This window comes from Osmerus eperlanus, chromosome 24 (genome assembly GCF_963692335.1).
Source record: "Osmerus eperlanus chromosome 24, fOsmEpe2.1, whole genome shotgun sequence".
In the NCBI taxonomy this organism is placed as follows: domain Eukaryota; kingdom Metazoa; phylum Chordata; class Actinopteri; order Osmeriformes; family Osmeridae; genus Osmerus; species Osmerus eperlanus.
In genome coordinates, this window is record NC_085041.1 from 6,785,575 (window position 1) to 6,800,958 (window position 15,384).

At 43.2% G+C, this 15,384-nt stretch overlaps 2 protein-coding genes across 6 annotated transcripts in view; one reads left to right on the top strand and one right to left on the bottom strand.

The window, feature by feature from the left end:
* actl6a (actin-like 6A) overlaps positions 1 to 15,384 on the bottom strand; it is a 24,996-nt gene continuing 9,612 nt past the window's right edge. The window contains exons 1-15 of one of the 4 annotated variants that reach the window (XM_062450486.1): positions 7,212 to 7,230; positions 7,049 to 7,124; positions 6,417 to 6,493; positions 5,760 to 5,934; positions 4,609 to 4,709; positions 4,144 to 4,241; positions 3,840 to 3,934; positions 2,881 to 3,002; positions 2,042 to 2,131; positions 1,696 to 1,757; positions 1,487 to 1,601; positions 1,256 to 1,336; positions 953 to 1,048; positions 696 to 782; positions 1 to 560 (exon numbers count right to left, since the gene is read on the bottom strand). In XM_062450486.1, the coding sequence (XP_062306470.1) occupies positions 480 to 560; positions 696 to 782; positions 953 to 1,048; positions 1,256 to 1,336; positions 1,487 to 1,601; positions 1,696 to 1,757; positions 2,042 to 2,131; positions 2,881 to 3,002; positions 3,840 to 3,934; positions 4,144 to 4,241; positions 4,609 to 4,709; positions 5,760 to 5,934; positions 6,417 to 6,493; positions 7,049 to 7,073 (1,305 nt within the window). In that variant the 5' untranslated portion in view covers positions 7,074 to 7,124; positions 7,212 to 7,230 and the 3' untranslated portion in view covers positions 1 to 479. The other 3 variants (XM_062450485.1, XM_062450487.1, XM_062450484.1) reach the window with 3 other exon arrangements.
* Positions 7,784 to 15,384, top strand: part of LOC134011057 (guanine nucleotide-binding protein subunit beta-4) — a 15,714-nt gene continuing 8,113 nt past the window's right edge. Inside the window, exons 1-2 of one of the 2 annotated variants that reach the window (XM_062450488.1) lie at positions 7,805 to 7,936; positions 12,396 to 12,473. The gene's annotated coding sequence lies outside the window, so the exon portion shown is untranslated. Of the gene's footprint in view, positions 7,937 to 12,395; positions 12,474 to 15,384 lie in introns of both variants that reach the window. The other variant, XM_062450489.1, reaches the window with a different exon arrangement.

The following is a 15,384-nucleotide window of genomic DNA, read 5'->3' on the forward strand; positions in this document are numbered from 1 at the left end:
TCATTTAACAAAAGGGAACTTTATTCTCAAAAGACAGCAAATACCCAATGATATCAACACGTGAAATTAAATACAGACAATATTTAAGTGAGTCCTTCTGACTTAGTGAATTACTGCTCATTCACCGAGTATAAAAAAAAGATCATTTGCCCAAATTGACACACTATCATTGTGTAACCTGACAATGAGCTTGATATCAAAAGAACACGTTCTGACAACATGGAGATACATTTTTTTTGTCTTCCTTTCTGTTCATAGCTATGGGGAATGCTATGAGATCTGGATTCATAATGGTTAGACGGCAAGAGAAAGTCAACGATCTCTACCTAGTCATACGAGACGGACAAGATCATTGTTATACAAAAAGAAAACGCTATAAAAACATTGACTGTACTTCGTTGTTCCTGAGTCCCAGCTAAAACGTCTCACTAGAATGCGTTCATGTCCGTGGGTTACGGAGGCAGACCTGCTTCGGTCCATCAAGGGCACTTCCTGTCCACGCACTGCTTCCCGCCCTCTTCGTACTCTTGTTTGGAGATCCACATTTGCTGGAAGGTTCCCTGACAGAGAAAAGACAACTTTAAATCATCTTTGCCTTTTATCTAACTGTAACCTGGGTGATGCGATTGTGAATTGGGGGGTATGTAAACTGCTGTTTTTATACAGTTGGTGTGACAGTGCTGTTGTCCACTCACTAGTGATGCTAGGATGGAGCCTCCTATCCAGGCACTGAACCTGCGCTCCACAGTCGTGTTGTTGGCGATCAGCTTTAGCCTCATGCTCTGGAAATAACAAAAGGGAGGCATGTTAGAAAAAAAAACAGCGCTGTAGGATAGTAACATCTACAGAACTTTCCAAGTACCACAAATGATTTCATTGACAACATTTGTGCTCTTAAGAAATGAGGTTAGCATGTCGTTTCATTGAGATAGGGGGTCTAATTAGTACTCACAGGAGGGGTCTTCTGGGAGAGCTCTCTGTTGAGGCGGTCCGTGAAGCCCTGGATCAGTGTGTTTCCTCCAGTGACCACCACACTGCCATACAGACCCTGGAATAAAAGGGAACAAATCATTAGAAGTCCTGTGGAAAGTCCAAACGAATACAGGCAGGTTTATCCTTTTTTTGGGGGAACAACATCAATTGTGTATTCTTTTCATTGTCGAATCTATTGCATTCACTGTTGAATCTATTGTATGACGTCATTAGTTTGTTTGACTGGGGGTTCGTAAATGACAGGGCAAAAATTGGCACTCACCGGCCGAATGTCGATGTCGCACATGCCCACGCTGGTGGTGACCACGTGACCCACCCCGAGCATGGTGTTGCCTGACAAGCCCTGCGAAGCATCGAAACAACACAGAGTTTTGGAAACAGCATTTTGTTTCAGAACCATGGGGGGGGGGGAAACGAATCCAATGTTATTGCCAAAAATCAAAGAACACCCTCAAATTATTTGCAAATACTTAGTGCGTGCTTGATTTCCCACCTTGGCATTGGAGGGATCGAAGAGTCCCTCTGGAATCTTCAGCCTTTCTGCGCCAAAGTCACAGTTGTAGCCGTTGGGTAGTTCGTAATGCACTGTGGGCATCTGAGCTGCCACTCTGTGAAGGGAGACAGATCACTGCTATGATGGAGCTTCATTGCACAGCCGGCATTGTGAAATTGACTGCCAGCCATGGCGAGGACGGCACTTACTGTTCATCGTAGGGGGAGTCCGACACCTGCAGCACGGAAGCTTGGAAGTCCTGGATCACCGTCTTTGGAACGGAGAAAAACCAAGCTTTATTTCAAATGAAAGGCAACGCACTCGACTAAAAACCATCAACGCGGCGATCCCCTCCCTATGCTGGCAGCGACAACGCCTGCAGTCCGGCATCTTCCGGATGTTAGCCAGCAGCCTTCTGCAAGACAAACAGGTGACAGGCCCCCCTCCCTGAGAGCGACTCGGCTGGGGCTGGAACGGTGACAAAGCGCCGATCGTGGGACACAATCTACATCTGGCCGGGGAAAAAGATCCGGATGGAGGGCGTGGCTCGCTTACATTGCACATGTAGTTGTGCCAGGAGCGGGTGACCTGAGGCAGTTTCTCCTTCTTCTTCCAGCTGGCCGGGGATCCCTCGCGGACCGCGTCCTGAAAGTACACGCACTCAGTCAGGCAGTGGGCTGTCAAGACGAGGAGGGACGGCGTGTTTGTGCGTGACGGAGGAGAGGCGCCCACATGGAGACCCACGGTCGATGGTGGCATGAGGAAAGTGGGCCAGCATGTCACGCTGGAGTCGTAAACGCATGAATGATGCTGTGTGAAATGTTTCATATTTTTTGGTTGGTCATCGTCTTCCATGCAGGCATATAGTACACCTATGCCTTTTATATGCAGTAAATGCCACAATATCATAAAATAATGTCCTCGTTTTTTTTTAAATATATATATATACTTCAATCGTGAGTACATCATCAATTAGTTGGTTTAATTCATTTGAAATCAACCATGGTCAATAATGCTCATAAAAAGCAGCCTATTAAGCAGCCAGCCTCCAGTAGATGCTCATGCAAGCACATTGCAAACATATTTACAGTATCATTTGTGATCCTCGTTCCTCAACATCGACATAAATGCATGCACATTCTTTCTTTTCAAAACATCAATACCGTACACAAATATAACAGACATAACTTATTCGTAAGCAATGGCTGTGCCCAAACGTGGTATAACTGACATGCAATGGATGCACACGACAGGACTACACACAACAGGACCATGTTGATGATGAGACACATTTTAAAATGTCTGTAAATTGTACTTACAACGCCCCACCACCGTAATAATAGCACCAAAGTAAATGAGATGTGGTATCTCTGAAATGAATGGTTTTGACTTACTTTAGCAGGTCTCACCTTTGATGCAATCATGTAAGGAGGGACTATTTCAACATTCAACTCTTGAAATAGCTCTCTACATTGCATACTCATAAAGTCCCCTGCTAAGGGAGACTTAACGATTCCTGTAAAACAAGAAGAAAACAGAATTGGCTTTAGAGTTAGAAATACACTACATTTTTACAGTTTGGTTGGAAAATTGAGCCAAAAGACAAAACCGTTCCAACTGCGTTTGATATAGGCATATTCATTCAAATGTTCTTAACCAACTTTTTTTCTCTCCTGTGATTAATGTGTGTGCAATACTTTTGCATGTACACAATGTGTAGACCAGTAGCTTAAACCACTATAAACCTATAAATGAAAAAAAAAAAAAAAAAAAAAAAAAACCTTTCAACCATTCAGAATCCAATCACCTTAACAGACAATGACGCAAGCTAAAGAATGAAGCAGGGTTCAGTTGTCCTTAATGACCTCAATACGATACACTTCCAAACGACCATACCACCCCACCACCCCCCCCCCCCCCCATATCATATCCACTAAAAAGGCTCCATTGATTTCCTGGTGTTTCTCGTCCCTATTTATGTGCCTGTTTGGTTTCCAGTACGGTTCTTCGGGTGTTGTTTCAGTGCATCTCCTTCTCGAATGGCCTCCCTCCAGAAAGACTAGACCTTGAGGTTGTGCCAAGATGGCTGCCATTTCCTCCAAATATTTGTCTTGAATGTAAGGGGATGATTCAGAAGTTGGAAAAATGTCAAACCATGATACTGTCTTGCTACTCCTTCCTCCTTGCGGTGTTTCCAAAAGGGCATTCGGTTTGCCGAGGGGAGGGGTGAGCGTGGCACCAGCCCATTTTCCGCTATTAAAATCAAACTTTGGCGCGGGCCAACTTTATTGAACGTCTTCAATTTCAAAAGGGATGAACTGAATTGTGGGGAAAGAAAGAGGCGGGCATTCACCTTGCTGCAGGACGTAGCCATCGTGCACCGGAATGGCTGTCGTGTGCGTGGCTCCACTGTCGAGCACCAACCCTGTGGACCGCCCGTTGGCAAAGCTGGACAACCCGAGAGTTAAAGGAGATAGAGGATAGGGTTTACATCGAATCACGCGTCTTTCTACCTACATGACCAACAGCGGCCCTGCCGCGAGAGAACGCCTGTGGGTCAGGTGTGTGGGTCAGGTGTGTGGGTCAGGTGTGTGGGTCAGGTGTGTGAGTCAGGTGTGTGAGTCAGGTGTGTGAGTCAGGTGTGTGTCAAAGGATACGAGGACAACACCGCTGTTTTGCACAGGAAGAAGGCCGGGATGTTGTAATGCTCAAACATCAGCTCTGTTAGCTTCTCACGCTTCGCTCGTGTGTTCCACTGCCCAAGAGAGGAGAAAAGGAGATATGAAACATACATTTTCAATGCCAAAACACAAAACACTGACCCCTGTAGCTCAAAAGCTACAAATCTATCCACAACTAAATGACAGTTCGTATGGGCCGTGACATAACTTAAGGACTGAAAGATTGACGATATCCAGCCAATTTTCATGATGCTTTGTAGATTGAATATTATATTAATGAATGATCTATTTTGAATACATAAAAATACATTGGTATTTATAGCGATTTTAATGTTTTGATAACCATGGTGTAATTTATAAGCACATAAAAGTAAAACTAATATCCCCCCAGATATTTAATGTTCAACGTCTACAAATGCCTGCCTAAAGAGACAAACTCACCGATGCTTCTGACATGAGAACCGGATGCAGACTGGGTTCAGACTTGAAGTGCATCTTGTAGGTGTGGTCTAGAATGGCCTGGAAGCTGTCCCAGTCCTCAACTGGAAAGAGATGGGGGGCTGCATAAATCATCTATAGGGGTTTATACACTCATAGAATTGTGTACAATACAGTGAAAAATGTATAGGCACTACATAAGAGATACTGATACACAGTGGCATGTTTTTGAGCAGTCAGCAAACCTACTAGGTATGCTCTTCACTCCAAAAATCCTCCTACAATCGAATGCTAACCGCCCCTCCCTCTCTTGTTGCTGGTTCAGATAGGAGAAAATAGATTGACGAGCTTTGATAATTTGAGCAAATGGGTAAATGTACCAGGTCAGTCCCCTAAGGGGGTCTCTGGTCCCACGATGCAGTTATGCTGCAATTAAGATTGGTGTCACAGTTTCTCTCCTCTAAATAGCCCAACTCCCCTGAACTGATTTCACATTAGCATCAGCCAGGTCACCGTGCAGGCATACTTTCTCCATACATTTACATTACATTTAGTCATTTAGCAGACGCTCTTATCCAGAGCGACTTACAGTGAGTACAGGGACTTTCTCCCCCGAAGCAAGTAGGGTGAAGTGCCTTGCCCAAGGACACAACGTCATTTGGCACGGCTGGGAATCGAACTGGCAACCTTAAGATTACTAGCCCGACTCCCTCACCGCTCAGCCACCTGACTCCCTGACTCCATACACGCGGCACCAGCAACCAGCACCAGGTGAGATTTCCCAGCATATGCAGCGCTTCACTGTGGTTATGTGAAATGCACGGTGAGACAAGGACAAGTGTTTATACATGGGCTGCATCTGCGTCAACAGAACTTCAGCACCATGGACAGTTCTGAGGAAACACACTAATCAATATGCCTTCACCTGACCCCAAACAGGTGACCTGGTCTGTAAAGAAACCACTAACAATGACGAATGAAATCATAAAGAAAAGGTCTAAAAGCATACAGCTGGCCTCCCATTCAGCATCCACTTTCCCTCTTCTCATCGATCGACGATTGTTTCGTTTCATCACTTCGGAACTATGGCACGACAGCGTGGCTGTAACAGACACCGTCTGCAGGATCGTGTGACGAGGGGTGGGCGGACTCACTCATGCCATTCTTGAGGGGGGACATGACCTCCATGTTCTCCCGGGCCACCCTCAGCTGGTTGGTGTCGATGTAGTAGGTGGTGCCGCTCTGCTTGCCCTTGTCGCCGTCCGTCTCCATCGGCGTGCTGCCATCCTCCCTGTCCAGGGTCACGCCGATCACCGTGGGGAAGTCTGCCTGACCACACAGAAGGGCTACAGTGTCACAGTGATGACCGGTGTCTTTTGAACGGCACGCACACCCATCCCAGTGTGCGTCGTTCTGTCAACAGTGAGCGCATTGAGGCTGTGTTTATGAAAAGTATTTATAAAAAGTCTCCTGGCGGGATAAAACATCGCTGAATGCTGTTCTGAAGACGTTGTGGTTGAACACACATTAACAGACTGACTGAGGAACGATCAGAATATATCAGAATACGATGCACTACTTGCACGGACCCAATGTCCCACTGACACTTGACCATTTTTCTATTCTATTCTAAAGGAGGTATGATTGACGCAAGTGAGATGGGTGCCCAAGTACGGGCTAAATTCATGTTTGACAGTCTCAAGTGTAACAGACCTCTTTTTCCGACATTGAAATAACCTTGACAAGAAAGTGAATATTCAAATGAGGATGATACAGTCAAGTTAATCAGGTCATCTGACTGTTCCACTTACCTTGGGACAATCTTCCCCAGCATAGCCAGCCCTCACTGAATATGAACCAATATCAAACACCAAGGCTCCAACCTCATCTGCAGAATACATCACAGTTTTACTACCATTGTAGACAGAAACAAGGTTTTCAGTCTAATAAACTAACAAGTTAGTTTGCAAGTTAACTGGCTAATTGACGAGGCAGTCTAGGGAAATACAAGAAAAATATTGTTTTTGATTTACTTTACACTTAATGTTTTCATGTAAAACATGAAATGAATGACCCTAGTACATGTTAGGTATGTTGATTCATTCATTCCACAGCTAACTTGTTGGTCGCTAACATTTGCTAGTTAGCTATATAGCTATGTGATGATATTAGCATCTTTAACTGGATTTGAACCATGTAAATAGTAATATTGTGCTTTTTGTGGCCTTTTTTACTTCTCAAACTACAACAAATAATACATTTTGCAGTGTGCATAATTTATAACTGGATGTGGCTCTCTATCTAGAATTGTCCAGACATTTCAGCTAGCTGGCAAGCCACCCGTTAACTAGCTAGCGCTAGCTTGGTTGCAGAAATGCAGAGCCTTCAGCGAAACAACGTGGCAGGTTTATTCACATAATGTTGTCCTAAAGATAACACTCACCGCCTCCATACACTCCACCACTCATCCTCTCTAATGATGAATGATCACAAATGTCCCGATCTGGAAAAATACAAAACTAGAAACACAGAGTCACTAGCTAAACGTTTGGTCACAACAAAAGAAATTCGCTAATTTTGTGCAACCTAACAAGGCGCCATGCTACCTTGCGAGGACTATCCAATCAAAGTGAACAATGGGTTCGTCACATCCGCTTCCAACCATGACGTTAACGTCAAGTTACTCTGAGACAGCAAGCCTATTGCGCTCAGAGCGAGTAAACTGATCCAAACACTGAATTTTGGGACTGAGCAAGAACAAATTGTGGTGCGATAAATGTAAATGTATTTTAAGTTAATAACCTTAATATATGAGAATCAAGCATTATCACAGTGCACAATCAGCTATCAGACTCTATACAACAACAGTGTCCGATAACTGTTTTATGATGCTGTAACAATTTATATTGTGTATGTTTAGGGATGATGTATGTTTAGATTGTTTATGTTAAGCAATGAACCCGGACCTCAGTAACTAATGTACTACCCATCGCTTCCATAATAAGGTCAGCAAATTGATGCAGGCGTGTACTGGCATACCTTCATAATTGCCACAATCAAGATCCATATCTATCTTAGGAATAAAGTTATGTCCCTTTAAAATACAACTCCCTCTCCCCTCTCCTGTATCACCCACTCACACACACACACACCCACCCACCCCCTGCCTCATGCATCAACCTCTCTACATTACGGCTCTTCCTTGCAGAATTCAGACTGAGTCGAGCAAGAACTGAAACCACACCACTGCCTGTGCTGCTCACAATCCATGCACACAAGGACATATGTGGAAAACGCCCATTTCCCCTCCCACGCATCTGCATTGAAGAAGGTAAAAGAGCTCAATACCCTGTAGTATATTTGCATGTTTTGGGCATTTGTTGAATGTATGGCATGAGAGGAGTGTGCAAAAGGCAAGTAAGGCAGTTCAGCTGTTGGTCTGGCTTCTGGTAAGGAGTGGCGTGTTGTGTGCTGTCACACACGCACATGGGGTAATGCCTCGCTCTTATCTTGTGTCTTAAACCTGGAGTGCACCAAAATGTCAGGTCAAATTAATTGTGGGCTTGGTTATGAATTAATTATTTGGTATCCTAGTGTTTTAACAGCCCAGGAAGGAACACACAGAGGTATTGTACAGTGAAAGCAGAGGGGATATCTTGGCTTGACATTTTGGCATAATTATTTTTTAATTTATTTTTATTAAACCAGTTCCAGAAAGGTGTTAGGGCAAAAAGACCTGCCACCCCTTTTCCAAACCTCTGACATGATTTATTGGTTCAATACACAAAGGAAAAGTACTGCAAGTCAGTTCATGTTGCATATAATCTATTGCATCCCTGATTTCAAGTCCTTGGGATTCCCCTGAATGGGTACACTTCCATTTCTTCTCACAGTACATTTCCTCTGGAGCCTTGTGTCCTAAGTCTGAGGCCCATCTACTCAAGTTATGTTGTTCAGATGCGAACGGATTCAAAAATACCGTCTTTAGTACAGAGACTCGCATAGCTTTAACACTGATATCCAAAGTAGTCTCGGGGACACAGACCTAACTCGCAACATAGACCAGTGCAATGATGCAGCATCTATGTGTGTGGTATGTTTATAGCACGGCTGTATTTATTTGGTGGATAGATTGCTTTGTCTCTTTGCATACACATACAAGGATGCTCTATCAGTGTCACGCTTCCCCAGAGTGTGACTCTCACACTGCACGAGATGCACTATCACAGACATGATGAGGACACTTCAACAAGCTGCCACTGTGACTCTTACGGGGCCAACAATAGCTCACAGATAAGACAAGGACCAAGTTGCACTGGTAGAAGAGTGATTGCCTGTAGCTCTGCTCCGGAATGAGGTTTCATTATCACGACGATGACCACGATTTGTGGACTAAAAGCATCTGTGGATCCAATTCAGATGGCTTCCCTATCAAGCTTGTGATAATATGTTAGAACCAGGCAACATTTCTCATTGGTGACCGTTTTATTTGTAAGAATAGTAATAAGTAGTCATGGATCAAATCCAACTTCATTTGTATAGTCGTTTTTACAAGCATCGTAACATAGGGCTTCACAGCTGCCTACAGATCAGCACTGATAACCAACCAAAACCCTCAAAGAAGACAAGGAAAAACACCCCCAAAACATTCAGAGAGAATAAAAAAATGGAAAAGACCTTGGGAGCAGCAATTCAGTGGGTGGGCGTGGTTGGTAATGCAAAAAGGAGCAGACCATGAACAATTTTCCAATAAGAATAAAAATGAACAGATAAATGATAGCGTAGTCACACACGTGACTATAAGCATACGTTTCGAGAGTAGTATAGTACATTCGACATCATCTAAGAGAAGTACTACTGATTTGCCACGACGATTAGTAAATTGATTGATGTCAAAAAGCTTCAACGATCAAATATTTCTCGATTCCATTTGAATAGAATGGTGAGACGGAATGAACAGTGGCTCAAAACCGAGTTTCAAATGGGCCAGGGCAGGCCGGGGAGTGGAAGTATGTGCAACTCTTGGATTGTCAACATCTATTCTCCTCACAGACAGAGAGAGAGTGATGGTAGGGAGCCAGAGAGGCGCGCATATTTTAAGTCACTTTAGCACTCTTCAAGCGGGCCTTTTTTCAATGATCCATTATGCATAGCAGCTCTGGATCTCTCTGGTATTTCTCCTACCTTCTTGACGTCAGTTGCCATTTGTGGGGTTGCCCAGGCAACGACCAACCTCCCCTGGAGATCTGTCTGGTGGATAAGACAGCCCTGATATAGCCTTTTAAGGTTTTACTGTTCAAACATGTTTTAATTGCTTTTGATACACTGGAAGTCATCACTTGTTGGTCCTTTGTGCACATGTTGCATAAAAATGGGAATACACACAAAAAAAGGTGGCCAAAGCTTTTTTTTTGTGCTTCATTTCATTTCACATCCCGAAGCCTCTCATCTGATCTATGCTTCCAATCACCTACATATTTTGTCCATTTGGGAATAGTCGTCCTAGGGTTGCACACAATTGTAGGCCGTTTGTGGTACTGTAAGTAGTGAATAAAGTGCTGAATAAATTGAGGATTCAGTCTGTGTTCATACTAATTGCTGTGTCATTTTAGACAGCACCTACGCCAGCTATTCTTTTTTGTATGCTTTCACTTTGTTACCAGGATATAATTGTAGCTGCATTCACTAGTATCAAAATTATGAATAGCATTATAAAATGGTCTGTCACCTGACTCATCTGATTTAAACTCAGAAGGTTAGAGTGTAAGAAGGTACGTGTTACGGAAGACAATGAATACTGTACTCACAGAGGATACCTGGTTCTCAGCTGTAAGGCTATTTATAGATGATGCGGCATGTGTTTTTTTGCCAGACACCAAGCTATTGATGTGCTATTTTTACAGTGTCATTAGCTCCCTCCATCTTCTTTTGGTTGCCAAGCAATCGACCATGGGATGTGATTGGAGAGGGATGTGCACCTTCAGTCTGATTTCCAGTTGGCTAGTGATTTCGGTTGGTTCGTTCAGTCGAGGTTGGTACCCTGCAGGAGGTCAGTGTTGGGTGCATGGTAATGAATGAATAAGATGACATAGAAGGGAAATAAAACCACACGTGTACTTTCTTTCGTTCTTTAGCAAATCCAAAAAGCTACATCATAGTGCCACCGTTGACAGTAATGTGTGATAAAATATTGTTTATGATGGATATTTGCAATGTTTTACACATAATAGCAATCTATCAGTGTCAGGCATCAAAATTCAAGTAATGAAATGATATCATATTGGTATCATTGCTGGTATTAAGAGAGACAGTGTGTGGTCAAACTCTGATTAATTACGTAATAGCTTCCTTAAGTTGTTTTGAACAAAACATTATCCTTAGTCAACTCCTGGTATGACAAAATACCCTCGGTCTGACTTTCACTTATCAACATGTGGAACTCTGCTATCATTTTTAATCCTAATCCTCATAATGCATTTAGGGAAAAGGGGATTGGCATGCTTAATCTACTGCTGTGTGAATTCAATTAGACTTAATCTGAGCCCCCATGCCATCCCAAAAGGAGGCAAGGGCTGGGCAACTTTCATCTCTCCCTCATTGATTATAGCTCTCGCAGAGATGAGGAAAATCCTTTCCCACTGCTCTCTTTCATTGGCCCCATTAAAAATGCATCATGTCCTAACAGAGAGAAATCCTTTTCAAGCAGCCTACTTGCCTACCGCTTTACACTTAGACCAGACCATGTACACCTCTCCCAGCAGCCTCAGATAAAGAAGTAGGCCTTGACCATTAGGTAAATAAAACATATGAGGATGTTGCTACATCCAAAATCACTATGAATCATTTAACACTAGATTTTCTATACGGAAAAGTGTTATCCCTTGCAGAAACCATGGACTCACAAGAGTTGCCATACAATCTCAATTCATCCAAACATTTAAAAGGTTATCAGTCTAGTTTAATCTAAAACTGACCTCGACTGATGCTTTTTTTCTAGATATAGTCTAAGTGTTTTTTATTGTATTAAAAAAATATAAACAGTTCTATGGAGAGTAACCTATTTGTCAACTGAATATGCGTAATCATATAGACTAAACACAATAGTGATATCATTCAAAAAAGCTACCTATCATTTCTGGGTAAAGCAACGTTTACAGCTCCGCTTTAGTTATGTTAAGAGAACATCTAAACTAGCAGATCTCTCACTTCCCATCTCGGCAGTTATTCCTTACTGTGGCCAGCACGCGAGTTAGTTGCGTGAAATAGTGAATGGCAATTGCTTTTAAGTTTCAAAAAGAATATTCTTATCTTAAATAAACAGTCAGATAAGTGATGATACGATCCCGGCTCACCTGTATATGTACATTTACAACAATATGTTTCCTGTATCCCATTCTATTTCTTTTTGTTGAGGGAGCTGACAGACAATACCATTTCCCTGTGGGTAAACTACAGCTATTGCAACACGATTGGTTTATGTATTATGTTGCATGGAAATGCGATACTATTGCATTTAGAAATTAATCATAAGTTTAAGGCTCCAAGTGAATTGTTTGGTAATTCAAATGAAAAGTTCGTTGCAATAAATACAAAGATAATGTTTGACATCTCTCGGAGCGCACCCCTCAGCGTAGGCTGTTGCCATGTTCCCAGTTTCTTCATGGGTGTGGTGATTAGATTGCTTGGTGAAAATTTAGTCAAATCCTACTCGAGTTGTGCGCACGTCTGGCCCTTTAAATCTTTTATATTGTCTTGAAATTAATAGCACTATCTTAAATTTACTTTCACAGCTAGTACCATGATTGATATCTGAAGACGGACCATTTTTACGGATCGAAACGACGTGGACAGTAAGAATCCCGTTTCAGGTAATAACGTGAGCTCGGCGGAGCTGTAGCCTATCTTGACATTTTCTTGTCTTTATTTCCTGCTTCGGGTAAATCCTGTACAGTACGGCTAGATGTCGGCCTTTGTTTGGAATTTGTTGGTTGCAGAACCTTTAGGAACAAAGATAGGATTGGGAATATGTTGATTGGTGTTTTAGATACATACTAATTATAGGTTGTGGTCTGTCTGTCAAAGCTTGCTGTATTTTTCTCGCCCATGCTTTTATCAGTGCAAATTCGGTCTTATCAAAACGCGGCCTTGCTGGACTGTCACATCACCGTATGACGGATATAAACCATTGAAAGATTGAGAAATTCTTGATAAAATGTTTGATCATTAAAAAGAAAAGGATGTCGTATTCTAATTGAACATAAATCAATAATAGATGCAATTCTGCCTTCATTCGAGCGGCAACTAGTAGCAATCGCAATGTAACGGAGTGCGTAGCCTAGTCTGCTGTTGCATTTCACGTATGAAAATAGGTAGCTGAAGGCCTTTATGCGACCATTATTGTGAAAGATAAAATGCCCTTCAAAGTCTTCTAGATAACTTAAGGCTACAGTACATTGACGTAGCAACACGTGATTGAAATTCTGTCTTAAATTCCGTCTAAGCTGTTAGTCTGAAGGTTGTTGTAACCAAGTTAGTCGATGTAAATGGCCCCACCTAAACAGACGCTAGGTGACATATGATAAAGTTTAAAAGACGTAGCCATAATCATAAACCTTATCGTTTCGTTTAGATGTGAAGAGATACCTAGGCTACTGGCTACTCAAAGCAGGGTAAGCAATATCCTGGTGATACCAGTTTATTGAGAACTAAATCTACATGGGTGAGGTAATATCAACAACTAGGACTATGCACAGGTGGTACCATGCGCAAACTTTGACCCACAGGATGATGCCTCTTTCAAATGCACAGCGTGGAGCTGTGCAAATATTTAATTGACGATTAAAGACATTGTAGTCATAACTGCATGATCTGATGATTTATATATATATATAAAAAAGATTATCCGTGGCTTACTTGTGAAATACATTATCTGCGGAAAATTCCCACCTTATTTCCGCCATTCTCGACATGTTTGGAATACTCATGCAGTGTCTCAAACAAGTTTACACCTGGCGCCGTTACGGCTTTCATTCTCACACTGTCCCAGGCCTTGTGCACCTTTCTGCTATGGCTTCTATGCCACTTACGAACTTTCATTCAAACATTTTTCTTCTTTCGACCTCTCTCGTATGCACAGACAAACAAACTTACAATCAATGAAACATACACCCTGGCCCATGAGGTTACAGCTGACCACCATGTGAAACATTTCAGAGTAGTAGGTATATAGGCCCATTTGACGCAGTCAAATTGGACAGAGACTTGGATAGAAACCAATTAAACACAAATAAATAAGTTGCAATATTAACCCTCGTGCTGCCTTCGGGTCACATGACCCAAAGGTTCATAACGAACCATTGTTGTGTTTACCCAATTTTACCCAATACAAAAACAAATAAAAATAATTTTATTTTAACCATTCCAATGTGGGGGGTCTGAGACAGCCCGACAGTTAAAAGAAAATGCTTCACTTTGTTTTTGTATGAGGTAAATTTGTCGCAATACGACGGTGGGTCACAATGACTGATGGGTCAGAATGACCCGAAGATAACACAAGGGTTAAGTTACCTGTCCTTACTCACACAGCCTTTTGACTTGAAGTTGGCAGAACATGTAAGAACACTTAAGTACAAGTCCGACCCTTTCAGCCACTTATTAGATATTGTCAAGAGGGACAGTTGCTATCCAGTTTAATAATATCAGGATGTATTACAAAATATGAAACTGTACTAGAACTCCCTGTATAAGGTGACAGTTTGTCTGACATCATGACCTTCCCTGGGACAACTTGAATCGGAGAGGGTGCCTTTGTGAGGCTGGGGGGTTGGGATGGGGTTACTAAGGATGCAAAAACTGTACATGCATACACACATGCACACACACCGCACTTGAAAATAGCCTCATTCCCAAAAGTGAACTGAAAGCGAAGTGGTACTGTCACATGCAATTGTAATCGTGTGAACCCCAAAACATTGTTGACACTGATTTGTTCAAACGGAGTATTCATCCGCCGGGAGGGGAACTGATGCGATAGCCCTGTAGTACGCTCAAGGAGGGGGATTCGAGGACACGTATGCGCTTTGAATCCTGGCAGACACCAGCGCGTCTGTGCAAAGTCGTAAACAGTCAATGAGCTCCGACTGTGCAAGGGGGATATCTACATTTGTTGGTGTGTGTGTGTGTGAAAATGTGAGAGAGTCGTGAGTGTAGGCTATGTGCATGTGGTTTCATTGGGCAGAGCGGGGCGCTAGTTTGTTGTTGTTGTGGGGGGGTGGGGGGGTAGGGGCGCCCGTGGCAGGGCTCAGGGGCTGTCGAGGTGGTGCCAAGTGGAGCCGCCACATACTGAACAATAGAGAGCCCAGCGCACAGCTCCGCTTCATCCCTGTCTGTGCTATTCTGTCTGAACTGGGCCTCCACCACTCCACTGTCACCCCCACCACTGGGGTGAGAGACACAGCCTCTCGCTCTCTCTCTCTCTCTCTGCATCTCTCTCTCTGTCTCTGGGCTCCTGAACCCAGTTCATTACTGTTCGAGGTTTTGAACTTTCGTTGCATTGCCCCCCCCCCCCCCCCCCCGTTTCGGCCACCCACGTAATTTCCCTTCCAGCATGGCGTAAACACGGGCAGGGCCGGCCTGATTGCTGAATTATAGAAGTTAAACTGAAAAATTAATTCAGGGTTGCGTTCCGGACAGCACGCTGGAGAGTGTCTTGGAAAATAGGGGGAGAGAGGGGGGAGGGCCGACTCCAAACATTTCTGAGGAGTGTGTAAGTGCTCAGTG